Source organism: Polyodon spathula, chromosome 3, assembly GCF_017654505.1.
Source record: "Polyodon spathula isolate WHYD16114869_AA chromosome 3, ASM1765450v1, whole genome shotgun sequence".
Lineage (NCBI taxonomy): Eukaryota > Metazoa > Chordata > Actinopteri > Acipenseriformes > Polyodontidae > Polyodon > Polyodon spathula.
This window is the reverse complement of record NC_054536.1, coordinates 15,857,894-15,870,066: the sequence shown is the minus strand read 5'-3', so window position 1 is coordinate 15,870,066 and position 12,173 is coordinate 15,857,894. Positions and strand designations below refer to the sequence as shown.

General features: G+C 39.0%; 1 protein-coding gene across 5 annotated transcripts in view; it reads left to right on the top strand.

The window, feature by feature from the left end:
* The first annotated feature begins 206 nt into the window (after positions 1-206).
* LOC121312766 overlaps positions 207-12,173 on the top strand; it is a 26,892-nt gene continuing 14,925 nt past the window's right edge. Inside the window, exons 1-6 of one of the 5 annotated variants that reach the window (XR_005949905.1) lie at positions 207-876; positions 1,880-5,281; positions 8,130-8,355; positions 8,677-8,807; positions 9,001-9,169; positions 9,457-9,599. Coding sequence is in view for 4 of the 5 variants with exons in the window: in XM_041244507.1 (XP_041100441.1) it covers positions 795-876; positions 1,880-5,281; positions 8,130-8,355; positions 8,677-8,807; positions 9,001-9,169; positions 9,457-9,599 (4,153 nt within the window). In the remaining variant the exon portion in view is untranslated. The remainder of the gene's footprint in view (positions 877-1,879; positions 5,282-8,129; positions 8,356-8,676; positions 8,808-9,000; positions 9,170-9,456; positions 9,600-12,173) is intronic. The other 4 variants (XM_041244508.1, XM_041244509.1, XM_041244507.1 and 1 more) reach the window with 4 other exon arrangements.

The window sequence follows — 12,173 nt, the reverse complement described above, 5'->3', positions numbered from 1 at the left end:
GAATTCAGTATTGAGTATATTGGATGCTATAGCCAGTTAAAACAATTTAAGGTTTCCTATTTCTGAACACTTGCTGGTTGTTCCGCTGAGGCAATAGAAAACGTAAATTTAATGACCTTACTGAAATTAGAAAGTCATTGATGCCTACATTCTTAAATTAATATAACTTCTGTAAACATTTTATAGTCTTATTAAATTAACTAAATATAGTAAGAAACTAGTAAGTGTGCGTTGGATATTAATATTTTTACATTTTCTATACTGTACATGGAATAACAAATAGCAACAGGGAAGAAAGCTTCCCACATTATTTGGAGTTAATTTTAAAAAAATAAAAAAAAATCATCCTCAAGAACTGCAGTATATTCAGATGTTATCGGATATGATCATTTTTATGAGTCAGAAATAATATTTTATAGTTTATTTTCGGTCGAGCAGGCGTGAATTTCTTCATGAGTGTTAGTGCAGTCCTGCTTTTCATTAGCCTGCCAGGAACATTTCTGGTATGTTTACAGCCAGTAAGTGGAGTGGCTGTGTAGTGTCTATGGGATTACATTTCCTGTGGGTCATTATATCATGAAGAGGGAATTGCTGTAACCAGTACAAGAAAACCTGCCAAAGCTGTATGCTGCGCAGCAAGTGATACTACCAGGGTGCTTTTCGGAACTGTTATTTTATTTATAGTTTTTTTTTTTTTTTTTTTTTTCTGGAATGGATGTGAGTTTTCAGTGATATTGTGTGACTTGTTGTATTTTTTTAAAATCACTTACTTGTTTTCACCAAGACATTAAGTTATGTTGCTGATATTTTTCATTATTCAGCCCGTGATTCATTCAGTATTCTGCGAAGTTCCCAGCTGCGAGTACTACTTAAACAGTAAGTAAAATATTAAGGACACATTACTGCCCTTGGCTAATGGATCGTTAAGTAAAATATCTTGCAAACTATATTGTTCCCATATGAAAATAAGTTATACAGTATTGCAAAAAATGTAAAGACAAAATTCAGTTTTATTCCTTGGGTGTTTTAAAGTGTACAATCCCATTGATTTATAACTTTACTACTAGCTGTACATAGATAGGAGGACATTCATTTGTGCAATATATTACTGTAATGTTATTTATTTACTGAGTACTATAAGCTGAAGTATATCTCGAGACAAAACGTTAAACCGGTTACAAAAATATATCATTTTTTTGGAAGGCAGAGCAAAGGATGTGAGATTTGGCCCTTCTGATATGCAAACAATAAGTGTCAGGTTTTTTGTTACACAGACAATTCTATACGCCTTACACATTGTAACAGAAAGTTGTAAATGTTTTAGCAGGACAAAGAATAGGGTTAGAGGGGTGCTCGACCCATTTGTTTCAGTGTGACGTAAATTCATGTATGCAGTATCTAAAAAAAAAAAAAAAAAAAAAAAAAAAAGCTTATCCAGCATTAGTTATTGGGAGATTCAAATGGTGGGGGTGCATGGTGGTGTAAATTTTAATTTACTTTACCATAATACTAACATTTAATTTGCTTACCTAATGACATCCAAATAGCACATCAAATGTTCATTAAAATATTCATTGACATTTCCTGTTCTATACTATTCTGTGCATATAGTTAATATATGTGTAACGGTCATCAGCTTTTCCTTCATACTGATAGCTCTAATTTGAAATGTACAGCCATGGTGGGGGGTGGGGTGTATGTTACTGACATACTTACTAAGTGATAACACTGTACTTGTTATTAGTGAATAAATCACAAATGGCCTGTGGTTTCCTTAAACAATGTCAGTGATGTCTTAGCTTGTTGAATGGCCTGATTGTAACAGGAATCATTATGTTTGGATTCATTTGAAAGTTTTTTGTTGTTTGTTTGTGTTCAGGACGTGTGGCTGGTGTATTTCACTATGATCATCACAGTCGATATAGCCTCACATTCTGGGAAGCCAAGGCTGTTTGTCAAAGGAACTTTGGCGCCACAATGGCTGACAGACAGCAGATTTATACAGCATACAAGGCGGGACTTGAAGAATGCCGGGCAGGCTGGATCTCATCTGGAGAAGTTGCTTATCCCAGAGTTAGGCAACATTGGAGGTGTGGTCAGAACCAAACTGGTGTCATCACATATGGAATCAGGAAAAATCTACTAGAAAAATGGGATGTATTTTGTCATAAAGATGATAATGACTGCTCAGTATACCGTATTTTATTCCCTAATGCACAAACACCGAAAGAGGTAAAAACAGAAGAGAATGGTTTTCTGAAAAATAATCATTTGAACGATAGCTTTACTGCAAGTGATGGCTTGAAGTATGTGTCAATGGCAGCAGCAGATTTACAGAATACTCATATTGTCCAAGACACAGAACAGTTTGATCAAATACATATTGATGCAGCACCTTTAAATGATTTTCTGGAAAAAATTACTCCGACTGAGGGTCCTACTAGGACTACCAGAGGAAAAGATGGGACCTTACATTTTCCAACTGTCTTTGATGAAAATCAGGCACTTAGATCTGACAGCCATACACTAACAGATGCCCCCCTGCTTTCAACAGAAAACTATTCAACAACCACAAAACTAGAAGGAATAACTGAAGAATACAGCATTGAAACCAATAAAAAGCTAACAAAAGACTCAACATCTTTAAGACATTGGAGCCTAGCATCACCTGCAGTGATTATAACCAGCAACCAACAAAGCCTAAACAGTCCTGCAAAAAAAGTAGGTGGCAAGGCTTTGAATATCTTTTTTGCAAATACTATCACTTCCCAGGTAACAGATGTGCTTTCCTCAAGTACCAGAATCTCAGATGCGAGTTACAGAAGTTATGCAGAACCAATACAAATGCAAACAAATTACACTCTAAGCACCTCCACAAGAGAAGATGTCCTGCAAAGGACTGAGACTCCAAACCCAAATAAGTTAAATAGCAAGATAGATACATCAACATTAAACTCTACAGCTGCACCAGAGAGCAAAACTACTTTATTCATAAGCCAGCATACTGAAGCAGCCACAAGAAAAGCTATTTCAGCATCAGAAAGTTTTGACAGTCAGAGTTCACTGAAAATAAAAGGACATGGTGTGCAGAACTCAGCAAATCAGGTGCTTCCATCAACTAACATTAGTAAGTCAGAAGATCACAACTTGCATTTGTTGCAAAAGGGAACAGCTGCATTTAGCACATCTATTTTATCCACCTTACCTACAAAAAAAGAGTTTTCCCTAAATAACTCATCACTACCTTATACATTTAACCCAACTTTTACAAACCAGGATATAGAATCAAGTAACAGTTTGCACCTGAAAGGAAGTCCTGCTCCCCAAACTACGCAAATCAACGCTTTACCTGGTTCTGGATCAGTCACAGCAGTATTTAAATCAATTTTAGCCACCACTGTCAGGTCTGACCATCAGTCTTTAAAACTAAATACAGAAATGGCAGAAAACAAAGAACAGGAATCAGTTGTCCACCTGCCAGTGGATTTTACAGATTCTGCTAGTAATATGTCTATGAAATATAATGAATCTATAAGAAATACACAGTCTTATGTCTCAACAACAGTATCTGATACAAGACAGCTAACACAGTTAAAAACAGCAGAGTTTACAACCTTTGCTGAAAGATTTTTATTCAAACCAGTGGAACCGACAAAGAGTGTTTATTTTTACCTAGCTACTGCTAAACCAAAACACAAAGAAGGAAATGCAAATAGCCACACAGGTTATGCAATCTATATTTCAAAAAACCAAGAAATAGGAAATTCAGAGCAAACAGGAAATACTAAGGATAAGGCAAAGACAAAAATAAATGCTAGTGGTAGGATATCTAAAAACAATGAAATGAAACCCAGGCTCACTACAGTAAACAATGAAGCTGAAGAGCTGGTTACACCAAGCTGGCAACAAGTTCCAACAACAGCCAGTTTTAACAGCCACTACTCTGATGATCAGATACTGTATAAAGATGGTACACAGGCAACTTTCATGAGTAAGCAGAACACTGAAAATACTATTGCAGCCGACAGAAGGGTACATTCAAGCACATCCACTCCTGGTGACAGAAGGCCAACATTAAAAGCAGCCCAGGGAGCTTCACATAATGAAACTTTTTCTAGCGCTCATCGTGGATTGTATGCACACACCCAAGAGCCCCCCATGCCTGTTGCTGATCACTTTCAAGAGGTGTCTGAAGACAGGGAAACCTTGCAAAGCAGTACCACGGTTGCTGGTGACCATTCAAGCAATATGGCCACCAGTGCCAGTTTAAAAGCATTTGATAACAATTTTTTCAAGTTCAATAAAGGTATTGGAATCACTGTGAGCATAACTAAACCATTCACAGCTATTGCACACAATGAAAGTACTATCAGCAGTACAGATAATTCCCCAGGGCCTGTATCAGAGCACAAAGGAACTGGTAGTGTGTCACCTTTGCCAGTGTTTAACAACAGAGGGATCACTTCTAAAGATGCTGAGGCACTGTATAAAATACACAGAGACCGTATGAGTTTGTCAAAAGATAATACAAGTGCAACTGTACGGGATGAAGTTATTGTAAGAACTTTAAATCATTACAAGCAGTCTTCATCAGCAATATTTAGTGACACTCCTACAAAGAATCCTGAACTTGATGATCAATCTGTTATTTCTCGCCCAAGATATATAGAACAAGAGCTCACACTGACACATGGCTCTTTCCCATCCAAACTATCATCACAGGAAATCCTGGATGGGAAAACAGCAGAGAATATTTCCACTATGAGATCGAGAGAAGATTCAAGACCTGATGTGTCTACTCTGAATGTGGTTAAGAAAGGGAACATACCGCTTGAGACCACATTTAAAAGATTGGACACTGTTAACAGCAATACAGAACATATTCAACTGTCAACATACTGGGATATAACCCCAATCACAACTGTACCTGTGACAACAGAAGATAGCCCTCATCTTTCAGAAGAGTCAGCAACTAAACAAAGTCACAAAGGGGACAGTGAATTCCAGGCTGGTAATGATGAAATTAACTATGGAGGAGAATCCACCATGAAGCCTACCTGGACAACTCTTGATCAAAGAGACTTTACAGCTGAATTAAAGGAGAAAACCATCACAGAATCTAACAGTGAGTCACTGCAAGCTACACCATCATATTCTCCCACTGGCGTTTTTCCTGAGCCTCGCCCTTCTCAACCAGAAACTGTGACAGCTTATCCTATGACTTATGGAAGCACAATTACTCATGTTCCCACATCAGTGCCATCTTCAAATGTACAATCAGGTAAGAGGCTATGTACCGGTATTACCATTTACAGTGAAAATAAGAAAACAAAAACAATGTGCATAGTTAATATGTATGCGTGTGTGGTGGGGTAACCCCCGCCCCTGTGTATTATTTTGTATTTGTATTTGTTGTATTATTATTTAAATGTATGGTTTGGTGTTTTAAAAGCACAAATTGTTGTTTTACAGCATGGATGGGTTTCAAATTCCATGTATAAAAACCCACAGCTTTGGCTGAATGGGATTAGTGTGTTCAGAGGTGGAACGAGAGACCAGGTTTTACACCAGCACGATACTTGTTTGTTCTGTATCTGTTTATTTTGGCCACTGTGCCATTTTTTTTTGTGTGTGTTGTGAAAGTGTTTTGTTTACATCATTTATTTATTATGAAACTGGTGCACCAGCGCATTCAACCGCAGCACTATGTCTTTGCACTTCCTGGTCTGACATCACCTACAAGCTAACCATATCCAAGATTTGTTCAATATTTTATAATTTTATTCTTCTTTCGATGTAATTTAAAGAGTATTGGCAAATTAAAGTATCTTTCATTGAACCAAAATATGTTCATGATACTAACTCAGAGATATGTTTTTTAAGTTATGGTCTTGTCTGAGACGGCAGATATCTTGACCCTGTTGTGCTGGCCAGACTACTTTCTGGCTTCTATCCATACACTGGGTCCTGTAATTTGGGCCCCTGTAGTGTGCCTATTGCTTATCACAATACATTACAAACAGCTGTGGGCTTAGTCCTGCTTGCGACTGGAATTGTGCTTTCCTGTAGTGGTTTTCTACAAATATTGCCAATCCAAAAATATCTGGGAGACTTTGATGGACATGTTGGTCAATGTACACATTGGGTTAAGGGGTGAAACGATTGATATCACCCCCTGTAAAGTCACTGTTTCCCATGACTGTTGAAGAATAGGCACACAACTCTCACACTGGTTATATAGGTCTTGTAGTGAATCACACAATACTGTACCTCATGGGACCACATATGCTTATACCTTGCAAGCTAAAATACTTGCATTTCTTTTGACAGTCAATGTAACCAACCATGGGAAACTACCCATGATATCTACAGTATAATAAACTTGATCCACAATTGTACAGTGTCACCCTTTTTAAGTAACCTTTTATTTTACTACACAACAAACCTGCAGGACATACAACAGCACTGAACCCATAATTGTAAAAACACATTCAGGATACAGTCTTTTCAAATGCGTAAACGTGGCTGTTCTATGTTTAACATCTTACTTTCTAGCCAGAAATTCTAATATATCTATTAACAAAGTGTGTCTGGTATAGCTATGAAAATCTGATTTATGCTGCTAGTTAGGTGTTGACTGCATGGAGCATTGCATGTATGAAGAGAAAACAGTCTTTAGATTGGATAGACAAAGTACACTTAAAGCTATTCTATGACTTTTGGTCTTTCCTTTTTTTAAGTTTCTGAATTCTAATAAGAAAGTCAGTTGTGAGGTTGTTCTACTGAGTCTAACTTCAACTGTCGCTGTGCTGTAGGCGCTTTGTATTGTGTTTTTGCAAGAACAGGATCTGGAATCCCAGTGAAAGTGAATATAATTATGTTCAAATCTCAGAAAGAAAATAAAACTGAATTGGGAAGAGGTTGTTTGTGTTTAATACATGATTAAAGTTCACACAGATTAGAAATCAATCCAATAGCAGGTCAACAGTCATGCTGCTTGACGTGTGTAAGCCGCTCCTCTAGAATGTTCTGCATTGAGCTGTGAAGCAGACTGTCAGAGAGAAGTGGGTTAGGCCAGTAACAGTAAAGTCTTCTGACACTGCTGAACTCATTAAGCTTCTGGATGTCTTGGGGATACTGCCTAAGGAAACCATTCAAATGGCATAAAAATAATTATTTGCAGAGAATTGAGAACAGAAAAAAAAAGTTATTGGTTTTGAGATGGAACACCATGCAAGTTCAAGAAGCCTCATGATTCTATAAGTGTTACAGACTGCAGGTGATCTACATCCAGCTGCTTTTTAGTCAATTAAAGTATGGCCAAAGTTTAAAAAAAAAAACTACAACAATGCACTATTTAGTGTACTGGTTTTGTATACTCTGTCAAAACATTTGTTTTAGACAGCTTTCTTGACTTCTTTGTTTGTCTCCTTCTCCTTGTGGTGTTTTCCAAGGTATGTATTACCTCATGAATACACTAAAGAAATGCTATAGACACCCATCTGTTGTTCTGGTGGTAGCCCCAGGAGAAAGGCCAATGCAAGGTTCTATTATCAGTAAGTAGGTGTCATTACAGCAGGTGGTCCTGGAGCACATAGTACTCAGTGCTCTTCTCCCTGTGTAGGGTCTGTTTCACTTGCTGTGACTGCTGGGTATCACAGAGGAACCATTTTAAATGAAGCTGGTTTTTAGATAATTTCAGTAGACCCCACTCATTGTATTATTTGCTCCCACAAATAATAAGCAAGTTTTCCCTCTCTTCATTAGTTTTGTTAATGTTTTGTATAACACCTTTCTGTGGAATCTGAAAAACTAATGGTTTGTCTAAGACTCACTCCTCTTCATTCTCAAATTCCATATTGATTCATATCAGCAACAAACATTGCCTTCACACTGTTAATTAATCATGTTGGGTGCTGATGTTGGCTTATTGGAAAAGCATCTCTATGCATTATGGAATTATTTTGTCAGCTACTACTGCTTCAAGATTCCCAGGGCTGATTTCAGTTTTAAAGACGTATCATCCGCACACAGCATAGAAGCAGAGTTCAACATACGCAATGCCTGGCAGAAAGAATTATCTGACTGCTTTTTTAAGTAATGTAACCGATAATTTCCTTTTCTATCAGCTTTGTGTGGTGGGGTTCTCAGGGGAGTGATGGGAGAGTTCCAGAGCCCCGGGTTTCCTCAGTCTTATCTGAGTGACATGGACTGCACCTGGGTGATTGAAGCACCAGTCGGACACATCGTCCACTTGGACTTTCACTCCCTGGTCCTGGAGGAGCACCGAACCTGCCAGTATGACTATGTGATTGTGTACGATGGCAGAGGAGCTTCAGAGCAGGAGCTGGGCAGGTGACAGTGACTGTGATTCATTTAAACTAGGATGGTTGAGACTGAGATATTGTAAATAGCTTTAAATAGGAAATCTTCAAAAATATGGTCTCTATTATAGTGGTGATTGTTCACTTTTGTGTATCGGTAATCGACTGGAGTTTTTACTACAGGTAGACCAGCTGCCCCCCAAGTTTCACAGTGAAATTAAATTAGATTTAAAGGATTACATGGTGCGGATATAAATGAGGGACAAGTGTGCTAGATAGTATTCACAAAAGTCAAATACATGTTTGAAATGACCACACAATTGTATATTCATCAATAAACTAATTCTACCAGGTTTTGTGGCTCAGAAGTGCCCCCGCAGCTCAGAGCAACATCCAATGCTATGATGGTGGTCATGAAGAGCGACTCCTCTGTGGAACTAGATGGTTTCTCAGCCCAGTTCAGTACTGTTAAATCACAAGCAGGTAAATGTACTGGATGTCAAATTTTCCACACCCTCAACAGAAGAAAATGGTTGTTTTTCAGCAGCGGGTAAAAAATGATAGCAGTTATGTAAGTCTTTGTTTGACAGAGAGACTAATTAAAAGATTTCCAGTCGGAGCATTTGCCAAAGAATTTTACAGAGCTTCTGTTATTTTCTAACTAAACTTCATGCAGTCCTTACAGGTCAAATCAGCCTGAGAGGAGGGAGGAATCGATTTGAAGGGCTGGTTGAATTGGAGTATGGGGGGCACCAGGGAGGAATTTGTGCCAAACGATGGGACAACAAAAATGCAGCCGTGGTTTGTCGGCAGTTGGGATTCTCTGGAATGGCTTGGGCTACCAGGTACTACAGAAATTACAAATCATATTATAAGTACCATACTGGCATTTACTATTTACTGTATTGGAAAGATCAGGAACCTCCACAGCAGTAAAGCACAATAAGCCTCACAGAGTAAAACATTGGCTACATGTTTCTTTTGGTTTGTGGCTTAAATAGTGCTTCTTAGATAATAGAATGTGTTTTATAGTATTGTAAGTAACTAGTATGTCAGCCTATTAGTATTTCACTGGACTAAGCATGTATTTCCTGATGATATATAGCTAATAAAAATGATGATTACCAATTAGCAGGATTAAACTGCAGGAAGGGGATTTACCAGTGAGCGTTGCATATGTGAAGTGCAGTGGAGATGAAACCTCTCTGGATGGCTGTGAGGTCAAGAGGGGAGTAGAATGTGGGACAACTGAGAGAGCTGGAGTCCACTGTCAAGGTGAGGTATTGGGTCTGACAGCTGCTCTGTACCCTAAGCTAAGCAGTTAAAATGAAGGTTACAAAAGAATACCTACTGACAGTACATTTTAATTGATAAATTCATAACGATAGAGGTTCTACTGTTTGTGTCTCCACTAACTAAGGATTCTTCTAAGAGGAGTATGTCAACCCATCACCTCCACATCTACTACTGCTAATGAGTTTCACCCTCATCATATTCGGGCACCCTGTTCGTGGCTCCAGCAAGAAGAGAAACCTCCTCGTGAATCTGCTCCTGACTCTTGCTAAACTAGCAATTTACAAGACCAGGAAGCGTAAGATGAGCGGGGAAGATCTCTTTGACTGCGGGGCCATGTTCAGGGCCCTCGTCCGATCAAGGATTAAGTTGGAGCACGCCCATGCAGAGTTTGCTGGCGACACGGCATCCTTTATCGACCAGTGGACTCTAGGGGGTGTGCTCTGTACCTCCTCCCCATTTTGTCTGAACATTTAATTTACAGTCCTTTTTTCTGGTTTCCGTTTAATTAGTTAAAAGCCCATCCCTTTTAGCATCCAATTATTTTTCTCGGCTGGAGTTGTCCCCCACATTGGACAGTCCAATCATGGGCTTTTAAATAGGACTGCTAATGAGTTTATTAAAGCTGCAAATACTAACTTTCAGTAGAAACTCTGCAGGCAAAATCTAATGGCATCCTTTGCTTTGACCTGTGACCTAAGATGGCAAAGGTGTATTTTGTGATTCTTTAATTCAATCTTGATCATGGATATTGTAAGAAAAATATCGTCGAAGTTGACAGAGGGTACGACGGAGAGTACGCTGTGTGTGTTTTTGCTGCCGCTTCTCTGCCGGATCAGTCTTTATGCTATTTTAAGTTCTTATGGTTTTATCCTAAACCCAATTTTACTTAAATTTTACTAGTCTGAGATTTTTTTGTAAGTGTAAGGCTACTGTTCCTGTAACTAACTGCTGTTATCTGCCGCTTGCTCATCTGCTGCCGCTTGCTAGTCTGCTGCTTCCTGTTGCTGTTGTTTGGACTTGCTGCTGCGTTCTACCTGTGGGATTGGTCTCCCGAGTGGTTGCTGTGTCTCGCTTGTTTTATGCGCTGGCTTGTTGGGTGGGTGTTTGCATATGGCCTGCCTGTGACTGCAGTGGGTAGTGCTCTCGTAGCTATTGCTGCATCTGTGTAGGGTTGCCGTATGTGTTGGTGCTCGCCGGTGCTATGCTGTGAGGAGTCCTTGTTTTTGCTACGGCTGGTTCGGATACTCGCCATCCTGGATATCTCTACAACAACTATAAGATACTCTTCATCACAATTACTGCATTTTTAAACAAAACTTTTTACGCGCTAAATGTGCCTACAATAACCGTCATGAGCTTGGGCTTTTGCGTAGACCCAGATATATATTTACCGTAAAAAACGGTATATCAGTCGCTCCCCCCTATTTTAAGACCCCCTAAAAATACCAAGAAAATAGACTTATACAAAAGTTCTTACAGTACACCGCCGCTCTGGACGCCGTTTCATCTCTACCTTCCTGAATATTGTTTATCGGCCAGTGTTTCAAGGATGACTGTGTCCTTTGGATTGGAATTAATTTTAAGAATTTATGTTGCCTTTTCAAGACTTGACTGAAACCTGGCACAAACAAATGCCTCCTGGATTTGGGTTGTTTGAAAAATGCTGCTTTGCTGGCCGTGGCGGTGGGCTGATTTTAGTGTATAACCTTATATTCAGTTTGTGTCCCTGTTACCACTCCTGAGTATACATCATTTGAATGCCTCATTTTAAAAGTTTCTGCTCCACAGCCTTCTTATTACTGTCTATAGACCTCCTAAACAAAATGCTGAGGTGAATTCTTTGATCTGCCATCGTTGCTGTTTTAAGTTTGACAAGATTTTAATCCTAGGTGACTTTAATATTCACACTGACTCTGATCATTGAAATCTGACAAGGGAATTTCTAGCTGTTTTGGAATGTTTTGGTCTTACACAGATTGTTCATGCTCCAACACATAACAAAGGTCACAGGTTGGGTTTAGTTATCACTAACTGCCCTCTTGCTTCTCATCTGACTAATCTAGATTTGGGCATATCAGACCACATGGCTATTTTATTTGATTTGGAACTTCCTGTCTCTCACTTTATCCCTTCACGCGCAGTAAAATTTTGTAATGGTGTTCAGTTGACCATGCTAGGTTTTCTGATTCTGTTCTTTCTTCACTCTATTTTTCCTGTCTCTGACACATTGGAGGAAAAGGTGCAGCTTTTCAATAGCTGCCTAGTAAGTACCCTTGGCACCCTGGCCCCAGTCAAGTCTAGGTCTGTCTCCTATACTCTCCGTGCTCCATGGTATACCGTCCAACTGCGCTCTGTTTAGGATCGTTGTTGTAAAATTGAGCGTAGGTGGCAGGACTCTGGTTTAACTGTACATCTGCACTCATGGAAGGAGTCATGTAGGGATGCTGTGGATGAATATAGGGATGCTATGGCAACTGCCAGATCTAGCTATTTTTCAAATATTATTGACAATAATCAAGATAATCCTAGATACCTGTTTTCCACCATTGATTG